The following is a 12,322-nucleotide window of genomic DNA, read 5'->3' as shown; positions in this document are numbered from 1 at the left end:
TATATACTGAAAAACATAAAAGCTTTTGTGGGTTTGTTTGACACCTGTCTGGAGATGAAATCTTGCTGGTTGATGAACAGGAACAAACTATTTCCACTTTACTTCTTGTGATTTTTAGAAAATGCATCCAATGAACCAGAAGCAAATTTCAGGCCACTTTCAGCAGTATGGATGGTGATATTTCTGACAAACTAATATGGAATTGCTTTTTAACTCACTCAGGTAATAGAAATTTTATCTGTGCCTCAATATTGTCGCAGCTCCTCTAAGAAAATTGGTTCGTGGCTTGATCAATATAGTCTGAAAATTAGACCTTTAAGGTTATTTGTCAGGAAAACACTGTTCCATGTTCCTATATGTGTTTATTTCACAGTTCTTAAGACCAGATAGAAACTTACAAGACCACGGATTGTTTCATCTTTACATGCTTGTTCTAGGAAATGACTATGTCGTAAGGTGTCTGATGCTGATCTCCTATAAAAGCTCCAGACTGAATTGTGTCAGGAAGTGCATTAGCTGGCCTTGGAGCCAGAGAGGCTGAGCAGCGGTAATTTACCAGGATATTGAACTGGTGGGTTCCAGTGCAAATGAACAAGCTGCCAGAAATCTTGTAGCTCCATTTGCTTTATAGGAGGCTAAAACCAAGCAGCTGAACAGGTTTAATATAGCCTTACACTTTGAAACAGTGTTTCTTGGGGTAGAGAGAAGTGTTTCCCCTTTTAGACCATTTTTGTTATAAAGAGTTAGATTTATCATTATACATGCAGACAGGTAGATACTGCTTAAATGGAGTTATTCCAATGGGGAGTCAAGTTTAGTGTTAAGTCTCCAAACTAGAAACTTTTCCTCTTCTTTGAGGAAAAAACCCTAATGACTTTCTAAAAATGTATAGCTGACCAAGACCGACTTGTTTTTGTCTTTTCATTATTTGAGAAAAGAAATCCCAATCACAGCCGCCACCTGGCCATCCAACTCCTCTTTTATTCATACAGAATCTGACTTTAAAAACAAATAACCTTCGTAAAAATCTTTCGTACAGGCTTACTGAGATTTAAAATGAAAAACAGCCCAAGGCATAGCCAGCAGTAAAATATACAAAAACGCAGTTGGTTAATATTTGAACCCTTTAAAATGTACATTTTAGAAAATGGAAATATTTCAGGCGCTGAAGTTATGACTGAAGGGATGAATTTCCAGCCTGACAGCCTCTGCAAGTCCAATATGTTAGTGAGAGATGCAATAAAAACATCTCCTGCGATGTTTATCTACGTGGATATATAGCCACATATTCCTTTCACAACATTTTGTTTACAAATTTACATTGGATGATTTTACATTACAATTCTAAGTACATGGCATTACACCACTGATGTGTACCATCACCCATCTTACAATGTATAGATTCTTTTAGATGACCTAATTGACAAATCAAAGCTAAGGTGTGTGGAGTCCTCTTTGGTTGCCAACTTGGAGTCATGTTGGTAATGCCAAGATTAAGCAGTGCATAGTTGTGAAGTGGGGGAAGAAATATGACATGGTCTTTGTTTTTATTAGCTTGGCATTTTTGCACTTAAAAATGTGAAAACCGTGGCTTGTATTTGGGTTGCCCACCCATAAGATTGTCAGTTTATTTATTTATACACATAGAAAATTTGCATTTGGCCCATTTTTCTTTGTGACATAGCTCAAACTATGTCAGGTTGGACGGAAAGCATCGGTGAAGAAAATGTCTCAAGTTTTGATAAATTCTCAATTTATCAATTTAGATCTGGACTTTGACCAGGCCACTCTAACAATCTCTGCTTGATCACTGCACGGATATATTGACATCTGCATTGGCTGATGTTAGTCAATTGTTCACTTCAGTTTCGCCTCAACAAGTAAAACGAGGCTAATATTAATAATCTTTGTTTTCATCTTTTGCAATTTCTGTTTCAGAATGGAGAAGGGAGGCAGATGTCAATGCAGCATTTTTGGGGCATGTAACAGTGATTCAGTGCAGGATTGTGGGCAATGTCAGCAGCGTGGTTGGTTTTTCACTGTGCTAAGAGGGCAATGAATTATACAAATAATATACATGGATATTGGTAAGTATCATCCAGATCAGTGAGATTAAATATTAATATTGACCCTAATTTTCATAATGGTGCATGGTAGAACAAATTTTTGTCTATCTTGTAAAAGCTCAATAAAGCACATTGAAATCTGTGCCTGTAACTCGACTAAATATTTAGAGGGTGTGCATAATTTTGTTAGACATTATAAATGCAGGTTAACATCTATCCCTCCCCAGCCCTTCTACTCCCTCTAACTCCTTTCATTCAGATCGAGCTCTAATTATGTTCTTGGACATTCTTGTATCCATAATGTTTCTGTTGTCTCCTTGCCATCACAGCAGATGGTCTTTAGGCAAACACCTGCGCTTTGTCTCTCTCGACATTTACAGCTGGCAATAATAAGCTTACCAGCAGCCTCAGACAGGGAAAAGTCACTCTCACAGCAAGAAGCAGCAGCAGCAGCAGCCACTGCTGCTCTGTCTGGCCACATAGGCTCAATTATCTCATTATCTGCAAGGGAGCAGAAAGGCAATGAAGTGTGATGGTGATTTTCATCTTCTTTTCCTTTAACAAAAGTCCAATTCTGTTCCATTTAACAAACGATGAAAATTAAAACCCTGACAGTAGATCAAGCACAAACCCAGAAGGACAAACAAGAAAGATAAGAATGGAAAAATACCCTCATAAAGGTTTCTGTCTAGGAAGAACCAAATAATGCTCCATTACTGCAAGCTAATTTTAATTTAGGAAAGACTGAGGTTTGACCTCACATGGCAAATTCTGCTTTTATTTTGTAGATATACTTTGTTGTAAATATGTCAGCAATAACATTGTACCACTGGTTCTGCTAAGTACATCAAATTAAATATAGGGTATTTTTATTTTGTAAATGCCAGTACGTCAGACAAATCTTAGTGGGTTGGGGGGTTTTTTATACTTTCTTACACATTTACATACCTTTTCTTTGTATTTGGTCACATACGTCCGTTTTGGAAATAGTTCCTTCAGCTTGTCACAGTAGTTTGCTGGAATATAAAGAACTTGTTGCCTCACTCACTCGCGGCGTTTTAGCTGAACTTCTACAAATTTTCTATTAGATTGATTGTGGTTGGTTGAGATGCCCACTGATGCCATTTTGTAACAAATTATCAAGCGCACTTCGGATGGAAGACCTGCTGGCACCTAAGCTTAAATTTTACCTGCAGATGTCTTGAGATGTCGCCTAAACATTTTCTCATAATATCCTTTAATTACAAAAGTGCAAATATCTCTGTAAAAGTTCAGGAGCAAACCATCAGCACAACATGATGCTAACAACTCCATGCTTCACAGATGGGTGGTTCTCTCTGGCTTCCACCATTTTCCTCCGGATGTAACGTTAGTTATTACGGTCAATCACCAGACATGGTCTCCAAAAACTAAGGTCTGTGTCCATGCGTGAATTTGTAAACAGTAATCTTAGTGATATGTTGCTTTGAGTATCCATCTATCCATTCATCCATGGATATTGACAATCTTTTACCAACCTTGGCTTAGCTGTAATTCGACTAAACATTACCTTATCTGAAGTTTCCTTAAAATTCATCCACAGGGTTGTTACCAGTTAATGTTTCCTGCATCGTACCTGGATTTTCCCAAATTGTTTAAAGGCATTGAAATTTTAGTCTTAATGACTTTTATTTTAGGTAGTCAAAAAATGTGCCTTGTGTCTTTATTCAATCCATGTTAATATTTGGTTTCAAAAATATGAAAAGTAAATTACCTGGTTTTTAGTCTGGTAAAAATCAGCCCCTTGCTTTGTTTTGTACAGCGGGTCTGGATCCTCGGTATTGAGAGGTGATTGCTTGCTGGAGGCGTGGACTCTGTCCCAGACAGAGCACCGAAGGGAGAGGAGAACCCAGCAGAACTGCTTAGGCAGGCAATGGCCAGGCTACCTATTTTTACGAACTTGGTTCAGAGTTCTTACAATCTGCTATTTGGGAATCCACAAAAGTCCAAAAGATGCCTCCACTTGATATAAGCTTTTAGGTTTTTTTATTTTCATGATTTTCAATCTCTTTACATTTACCATCATTGGCAGAAATCAATTGTAACTTGTGTAGCTTTTGCAGTTTTTACAGCAGTTGTCATAAATTCTCTGGCTGCAGAGTGAAGCGAGTCTACAGAGAGGTGGAGAATTTGTTTGGAAATAAAACAGCACAGAGCAGGGCTTCTCCAATCCAGTCCTCAGGGGTCGATGTCATGCAACTTTTAGACGGTTTTGCTTCAGCACACCTGAGACAAATAATGAGGTCATTAGCAAGATTCTGGAGAACTTGGCTGCATACTGAGGAGGTAATTCAGCCATTTGATTCAGGTGTGTTGGACCAGAGGCCCATCTAAAAGTCTCAGGACATCAAACCTTCAGACCTGGATTTGAGGACCCCTGTCATAGACGGATGCACTTAAATAATTTTTTGTGATTTTTATAAAATTGTATCTTACTAATACTGATTTCACCTGATTATAATTACCCTTTAGGACCAACGATATAAAACCCTTTTAGACTGACATTTAAAATGGCTTTTTTTTCTGGCCTTGTGAGCAGAAAATGTTTTATATTTAGGAGCACAGTGAGCGTGTGGGAGTGAATACTGAATGCTTTAAAACAGGATATTTACTATGTATACTATATTGCAAGATCAGACTTTTGTTTAAAAAGAACTAAAAGCAAATTCAGGTATTGTTTGACTTTCATGTTGTGGGAGTTGGCAGCACAGTCAATAATAGCAGAAGCCATTGTGGTGCACAGCCTGTGGGGCCAATTTAAGAACTTTTCTTGGTTCAACAACTTAAATGCTCTGTCAGAGCTGTGATGCTGTCAAATCTGAACATGCCTTTGGAGGGTTCAGGCTCCGAATCATCACAGTTTTCTTCAGTATCAAAGCAATCCAGTGATGGCTGTCATTGCAAACAAAAGCTATTAAAAGATAAGTCAGCATAGCTTTGAAGCAGCTTTCCATGTGGTGCTTTTAAATCTTTCTTGATGTTTTTGTGTCTACTGTTCTGAGGAAGATAAAAATTTGTTTTCAAACTGACTCCAACCAGCACGACCTCGGTAGAGCCATCTGGAAGAATAAACTGTGTTTTGTAATCCCTTTCTTGAACACAATGAAAAACACCAATATTGTGTATTTGCCTGAAATCAGGTTGTTCTTTTTCACAACTTTACCTTTTACTGTTACAGCTAAAAATTATTGTAATAAGGGGAATGATTAGAGTTAATGTTAATATTACTAATGTTTTACTATGATTTTAGGGTCTGGGTACTTGCATCTAAAGTTTTAATTCCAAGCCAGCGTAAGTGTTGTTGGGATCCCACAACAGCAAGGCCCGAGTACAAACAAGGAATGTTCATATTTTCATCACACAGTTGCATAATTTTCTATTTTTAAATAAAAAGGTGAACACCAAGGCAGCTGTAAAGGGTGTATTTGTTTTAACAATTCAAGCCCCTTTCACGCTTAAACTGGACTGCTGCTTTCCTCATAGAATTATGCTGCCATCTTTGGAGTAGCGCACACACCTCCAAATTGTACCCGTGATCGAATATGCTACTTGGTGAGAGACCAAAGGATGTATTCAGTGAAAGCTAACAAAATGAACCTGTCGATGGAAAAGCCTTTCCATTGATGAGGTTGGGGAAAGATGCAGAAGCGGCTCCTAGGATTTATAATAAATTTCCTATACGAAGGGCCAGCATCAATAATATAATTCAGGCTGTGTGATTACCTCACATTGATCAGTAAAAATTGTCTATCCTCAAATCCTACCTTATTTTGAATAATTCAGGTATAGCGGAAAGCTTCTATAAAACATCTTTCATTCACCATTAATGGTCTCGACAATTTCAAATAATTTATGCTGACACCTTGACCCTGATGGAGCCCATTGGGCTGAAACTTTAGGATGCATTTCTTTGAAATGGCCTGGAAATCAATGTGTGAATGAGAGATTCTGCTGATTCATCTCCTTCAACTACTTCACCTTAAACCTCAACCCTGTATTGTTGGAAAATATCTTCTGTTTTACACCCAAGCAAACACCGACAAGAATTGCCAGTGCATGACTCTGCAGGTGCTGTTGCACAGTGTAAGCCTGATGCTTGCGAGGTATGGCCACTCGGTTGTAGGAACCATGAAGCAAATGCAACTCTCATAAAATAATTTAAATAGCCTGCTATGTCACATTAACATTATTTTAGGGATGTAATATAATGTTGCACCTCTAAACATTATTTACATTACATTAAAAAATGATGGTTTAAATAAGGTCCAGGACATATTATACAACTTCCTAGACTACAGAAATACAAAAACTAAAAAAAAATCTTCACATCTTTTGCACTTTGACATTAGAGCACCATAAAACCCCCTCGAACAATAAATACTTGTTCAGTCCAATAAATTCCAATTTCTTATAGTCAGTCACCCGAGATTGACCAGAAAGGCCAGATTAGATCATCAAACTGTAAGTCTTTTATGACTGCCGGAAGATTTCCCTTTAATCGAAATGTCATCTGCTCATGTTGGACTTAAGCACCACAAATCCACCTAAAGCTGACAGCTCCTGTGTTGTCCACCCTTGTTAACATGTACATCTGTCAGGGGAGATTGTTATCTGTCAAACAAAGCTCTGGACTAATCTTTCTATTATCAGATGTAAGTCACTGTGACAGGAGAGGAGATGGACGTAAGCTTCCCGTTGGATCTATAGAGAGAAGCAAGCTTAATCATCTGCATCAGCAGCACACATGCATACACCATGAATTAAACCCTTCTTCAAAGTCATTCACACATTCTTAGCAAACTATGCACATTCAAGCAATCAGATTCATTGGTGTGAACTATTGTCTGTCTCAAGGAGTTTTTAAATCCAGGCAGAAAGGTTCTGTGGCTGTTTCACAGTGCAATAATGGCTCCTATCTAGAAAAGTCTTGTTCCTGTAAGACGGTCATCATTCTCATCAATTACCTCCTGTGAGCCCACACACACACTCCGGTGGGAGCACGCACACACACACACACACACACACACACACACACACACACACGCAGTCAGAGTTTCTGTTTGCTCTGTTCTCTGTCACCTTTCTTCTTACTTTTTCACCCCGATTTAAACTTTTTCCACTTGAACAGATTTCATGTTGTCCTTGATCCTTCTCTGTTCTCGTTACTCATCTTTTTTTTTATGGCCGACTCAGCTAGATGCTTCACATATCTCACTTTATTAATGAAAAGCTTTCAAGTTACCTCTCCAGGCTTGAAAAGTGGGTCAACACTTGCATGCATATTGTCTCCTTATGTTTCTTTTTTTCCAGGCATCTAAATATTTTCCCTAACTAATTTTTAGTCTGAACCTACTTTTCTCTGCTCACTCCTCCACCCTTTTACCACTCCTTCTTTTTCCATTCCTTTTTGTTCTTCATCCTAATTAGAAAGGATTCTGGATTTTTGTTTATTTCTCACAACATGAAAAGTGGAAATAATGTGGAGTATGTTGGTTAATTTTGCAGGTGAAAAGAGAAACACACAATTAGCATTCAGAAATTAGCCTACTTTAAGAGAACCTCCTGTGATTAACATTGATGAACCCTAAACCTCTTTAAAAACATGGGTTACTGCAACTTTATTCTTTTGTGCAGTGATGATGGATGTGATCTTGGTTTAATCTGGTGCCTACAATTTAGCAAAATGTATCTTTTGACAAGCAAAGCTACCAAAATTATCCCTTTGTTTTTGCTGAGTAATAATTTGAGCCAACCTGGAATTGATACTGAACTGGATGGTAATTATACATTTCTTTCTTTTTCTCTTTTTTTTTTTTTGTTAAAATTAGGAATCCAGAATGCAAGTAAAACTCTCTGATAATTTGTAGATGATTTTTATTGGTGCACCTAACATTTTACAGGTCTTTTCAAGCAAAGACATTAATGTTTTCCGCCTGCAGGGTCACACAACCAGAAAAAAAAAAAACATCTTTTGGAGAGTTTTGTTAAGCTGCCTTCAACACGTTTGTCCTATAATATAATCGGTGTTCTGAAGGGTCTTGTGTGTCTGTTTAATGTGTTGCCATTTTGTCAAATTTATTGGACTAGTGGCAAAAGATTGACAGCCTGCTCTCACATTGCAAAACTACTTAAATATTAATAAGACATATTTTTCCTGAAGGCCTCTGGCGAGCATTTGCACTGAGTTGAAATGCACTCCTTTATAGAACAGCCCAGATAATGCATATTTTGATATTATGTGCAAACCTGGCCATGATTGCCTGCCTGCCTGCCTGATAAATGCTATGTAGCCACACCTCAGTCGCCCTAATCCTTCACAATAGGGGCTTTACACATACATGCTAAATATCAAATGTGTATTTAAAAACTAATAAAATTTGGACCAGAAAAATGATTTTTTTTAAATGAAAATACAGTATTTTGTCCCTATTAATTACCTCTGGTAAAGGAAAGTTGATCAATTCAAACACATGCCTGTCTGCTAATTTGCATGGTCATTTCTTTCTCTCCCTGACTATGAGAAAGTGTTTCATGCTTTGATTTCACCCCAATCTGACAACTTTGATGGCTTGTGTTTTGGTGTTGGTCATCCTGTGAATTCATGTCTGCAGCTTGTTGAAAAGTCTCCAGCTCAACTTCTGACAGGAGCACGAACAACCCATTGTTGTAGCTCTTTTGTACTGGCTACCTCTCTATTTATTGTAGAAATACATATAAAATTTTACAGTTTTGACGTCATTAGATGGATTTCCTCTCTCCTACCTGTCAGATCATAAAGCTCATCAAATTTGAACCAGGAAAATGAAGTCTCAAATCTAAAAACAGTCTGAGGTTCTGGCAAGCAGGTGTTCTTGGATGTAGCAATAAGCAGGTCAAGGCTTAGAGGAGCTTGTAGGATTACAGTTGTTTTCAAAGATGCCTTCACAGTTTTTATTAATACAGTCATTTTTGCAGTTTATTTTTGCAGTTTTGTAGAAGGTAACTAAAAACACAAACATGTTTTAATATGTTTTCTTTACACTTATCACTGTAGAATAAAATACACTTTTAGCGTTAAACCGAACAAACTTTGCTCACTTCAACTGACTGCCATTTCGTCTCCATTGCATTTTCATCCATAGTTAAACTGAACATTACTTGCTAAATTTTTAACCTGCTCTCAAGCAGCGTTTATTGTGCTCTGTGTCACCATAGATGTCTGACTAACCTGCGAATATGGTTTCCATTATGCCTGAAGTCCATGTTGTGTTGTTTTTACCTTCATGCTGGATTAGCAAAGCTGTGAATCCATGAGCGCCTGTGTATTTCTCTCAGTGCTGTTGCAGGAAATGGGACGGTTAAAATGCACTCAGGCTGCATCCCTGGAGAATAAACCAATGCTCAGCAGGAAAATGTAACTTTATAGCTGAATTATTAATACAAATAGATAATAGATGCTGTAGATGAGCAACAATACTGAATTCTACAAAACTGCAAATTAAAATCGGTGTGTTGAATTTTTTTCTTAGTTTTGCTGCTCGTGCGATATGTCTTTTTTTTTTTCCAATTCACGACATATTTTTTGACCGATGTGGTAAATGTGGTGCAGCTACGTCTCTAAGGAGATGGATATAAATGCCTTTTCAGGTGGGCCTTATTGTTGGGTTTTAGATTTTGAGCAACGAGCGTGACAAATTTCAGAACTGCTGTGTGGGACAACATTTCCCAAGAGTGCTTCCAAAAATGCTTCAAAAAATTCCAAAAATAAAATACGTACGTATTATTTTTATATTTGAAAGGCTTAGAACAATATCCCATAATTAAAAATATGTCCAGCAAAAAGTCCTGCCTCCTGACTCCCAGTCGTGTCTGTCTCCCAGCAGAATGTGTACTTCACCAGCTCCCAGCAGATTCACCTCGGCGTTCTCAGTCCAACCATCGATGACGACGATAACAAGTGTCTGGTGGATGTGAACAGCAGGCCCAGGCTGCTGGAGTGCAGCTACGCAGCCACCAAACACATGAAGCTCACCTGGACTTTTGCTCAGGTGAGTCTCAGCACCAACCCTCAGATTTCTACATGGTTTAAAAAATGTCAGCTCCTTCATTTAAAATGACCACTGTGCTTCATCTGACTGAATTGCTTTCTGGCACTTTGCAAGAAGCTGTTACTTTCGGTTTTCTGTCTGCTTTGCCGAGCAGTGTTAATGCTTTAAATAATTAAATTGGATTCTGGCCTCTTCCTCTCCAATTTGTTTCCGACGCGAGGCGCCCCCCCGGGTTTGTCAGAGCACAGATCATTCATCTGCCGTTTTATGTGACAGGCATTTTAAAAGCACATCTGCCTCCGCTGGATAATGAGCTTCCACACGTCCACGGTTCCCTGGCTTATAATAACCCTCTCTTATTTTATAATCTTCACACTTTTAATGTTGACTTAAAGTGTGACATATTAGTTGAGGGAGCTGGATAATTAGTAACAAGAAGAAATGGCTACATTCGAGCTCCGGGCTTCTTCGGGTTGTTTGCACTTCTGCACATTTTTCTGTATATCTGTGCCTCATTTTTAGTCTCAGACTAAAGGCTTATTTTACAATCATACCAACATTTCATCTCTTCCCCCAACTGAACATCCAGCATCCTCAGAGAATGATACGACCTCACCTTTCTCCAGCGCTTTAGGTCCTTCAGCTTCTGTGGTTTCTGGGCAGACCTGCAGGGGAATCAGCCTCTAATTAGCATCAGTCAGCCTGAATCAGAAAGGTTCTCTCTTTTAATTCACGTTTGGAATCAAAGAACAGAGACCCATTAGGCAAACCCCCACAGGTCTTTTTATTTAAAAGAAAACTCCATTTTCTCCATGAAAAGTTTGAAGAAGTTAAATAACGCCCTGAGATGGAATTAATTCCCAAAGAGCAGATGAAAATTTAGATGTCTAAAAAGTTTAAATGTATAGGAGGAGTGCTACGAACGAATAATGTGAGGTTTGACCACTTTTACCTTTGTAAGTACAAAAAACCTTTCCTTTGATCTTTTTTTTATTATTATCTGATTGGAAGAGCTGGGCCAAATATTGTGGGTTTTTCTTTTTCCTTTTGTTGTTACCAGATGTTATATTTTACCAATAACTACTAAGTTATTTCACATATTTTTAGTTTTGTAAATAGAAAAAGGTTTTGTCATTAAATCAGTTGCGCTTTTATTTTTTTTAATTTATTTTTTTAAATCGAAAACTAAGCTTTAATTCAGTTTTTCTTATTTTTTTTTTAACTTGGAACAAAATGAAAGATTATATAAGAATAGAAAATAAATTCTACTTTCTCCCCTCACGTTTGGCCAATTTGTGTCCTACCAGTCTCCAGTTGACCAGATGTGAAATTGTCAGCATCTCTACAAGGATTCTTTTCATGGTCGTCTTTTTCTTTGCCTTTTTTAAAATTTTGTCATCAATTATTAAACTGGAGTTCTATAATCACCAGTACAATGTAGCCATGGTCAATCACAAGCATAATGCTCAGCCACAATCAGCGATTACCTGGCATACTCTCATTGTGGAAGGCAAGATTTCCTTTAAACATGAATCACAGGGGCGTCACGCAGCGCAGTAGTTGCAGGCGTAGCAGGCGTCCCATACATAGAGGCTACAAACCTTGACCTGGCGGTCCCAAGGTTGACCGCCACGTAGAGGCGGCAAAGACACGCGGTTCCTTTGCCCCTTCCCTCTGCCCCCTTCCTATTGGATTACTGTCAAATAAAGGCCACCAGTCCCAACAAATTATTGAAAGAAAGAAAAACAATCACAAAAGGTCAAACCAGACCAGAGCATTTCAAAGCCAAATTTATTCTGTTTATTTGGAGTCGGTCCTGAATTGCCCTCATCAGGTCAATGTGAAACAAAATCTATGGCTAAACAAATCATTTCTAATTCGGCTTATAAATCTCAGTGCCTTTTCTTTCAAGGAGATCATTGTGGTTCTTGGCTAAATCAGCACACTCATAGCTGTGTGTGTGTGTATGTGTGTGTGTGTGTGTGTAAAATTAAGCATCACTGCCATTTTTAAAGCCCTGTTGCTTTTCATTTCAATAGAATAGGAAGATTCACTGCAAAAAAAGACAAAGAAAATACTGGTTGCATATTTAACAGTGTATCACGCACAATTTGATTACCAGACAGTAAAATATTTTACCACGTGGCCACTATTGTTCCCATGTGCCAAGAATCCCTCAAATGTCTTTAT

General features: G+C 38.1%; 1 protein-coding gene across 3 annotated transcripts in view; it reads left to right on the top strand.

Annotated features, from left to right (window-relative positions):
• Window positions 1–12,322, top strand: part of LOC122835809 (polypeptide N-acetylgalactosaminyltransferase 18-like) — a 131,271-nt gene that overhangs the window by 108,437 nt on the left and 10,512 nt on the right. For 2 of the 3 annotated variants that reach the window (XM_044125172.1, XM_044125174.1), the window contains exon 10: window positions 9,965–10,132. In XM_044125172.1, coding sequence (XP_043981107.1) covers window positions 9,965–10,132 — 168 coding nt within the window. The remainder of the gene's footprint in view (window positions 1–9,964; window positions 10,133–12,322) is intronic. The other variant, XM_044125173.1, reaches the window with a different exon arrangement.

The sequence above is a fragment of the Gambusia affinis genome, linkage group LG08 (assembly GCF_019740435.1).
Source record: "Gambusia affinis linkage group LG08, SWU_Gaff_1.0, whole genome shotgun sequence".
Taxonomy (NCBI): Eukaryota; Metazoa; Chordata; class Actinopteri; order Cyprinodontiformes; family Poeciliidae; genus Gambusia; species Gambusia affinis.
Note: the sequence above shows the minus strand (reverse complement) of the source record. Positions and strands in the feature narration are given on the sequence as shown.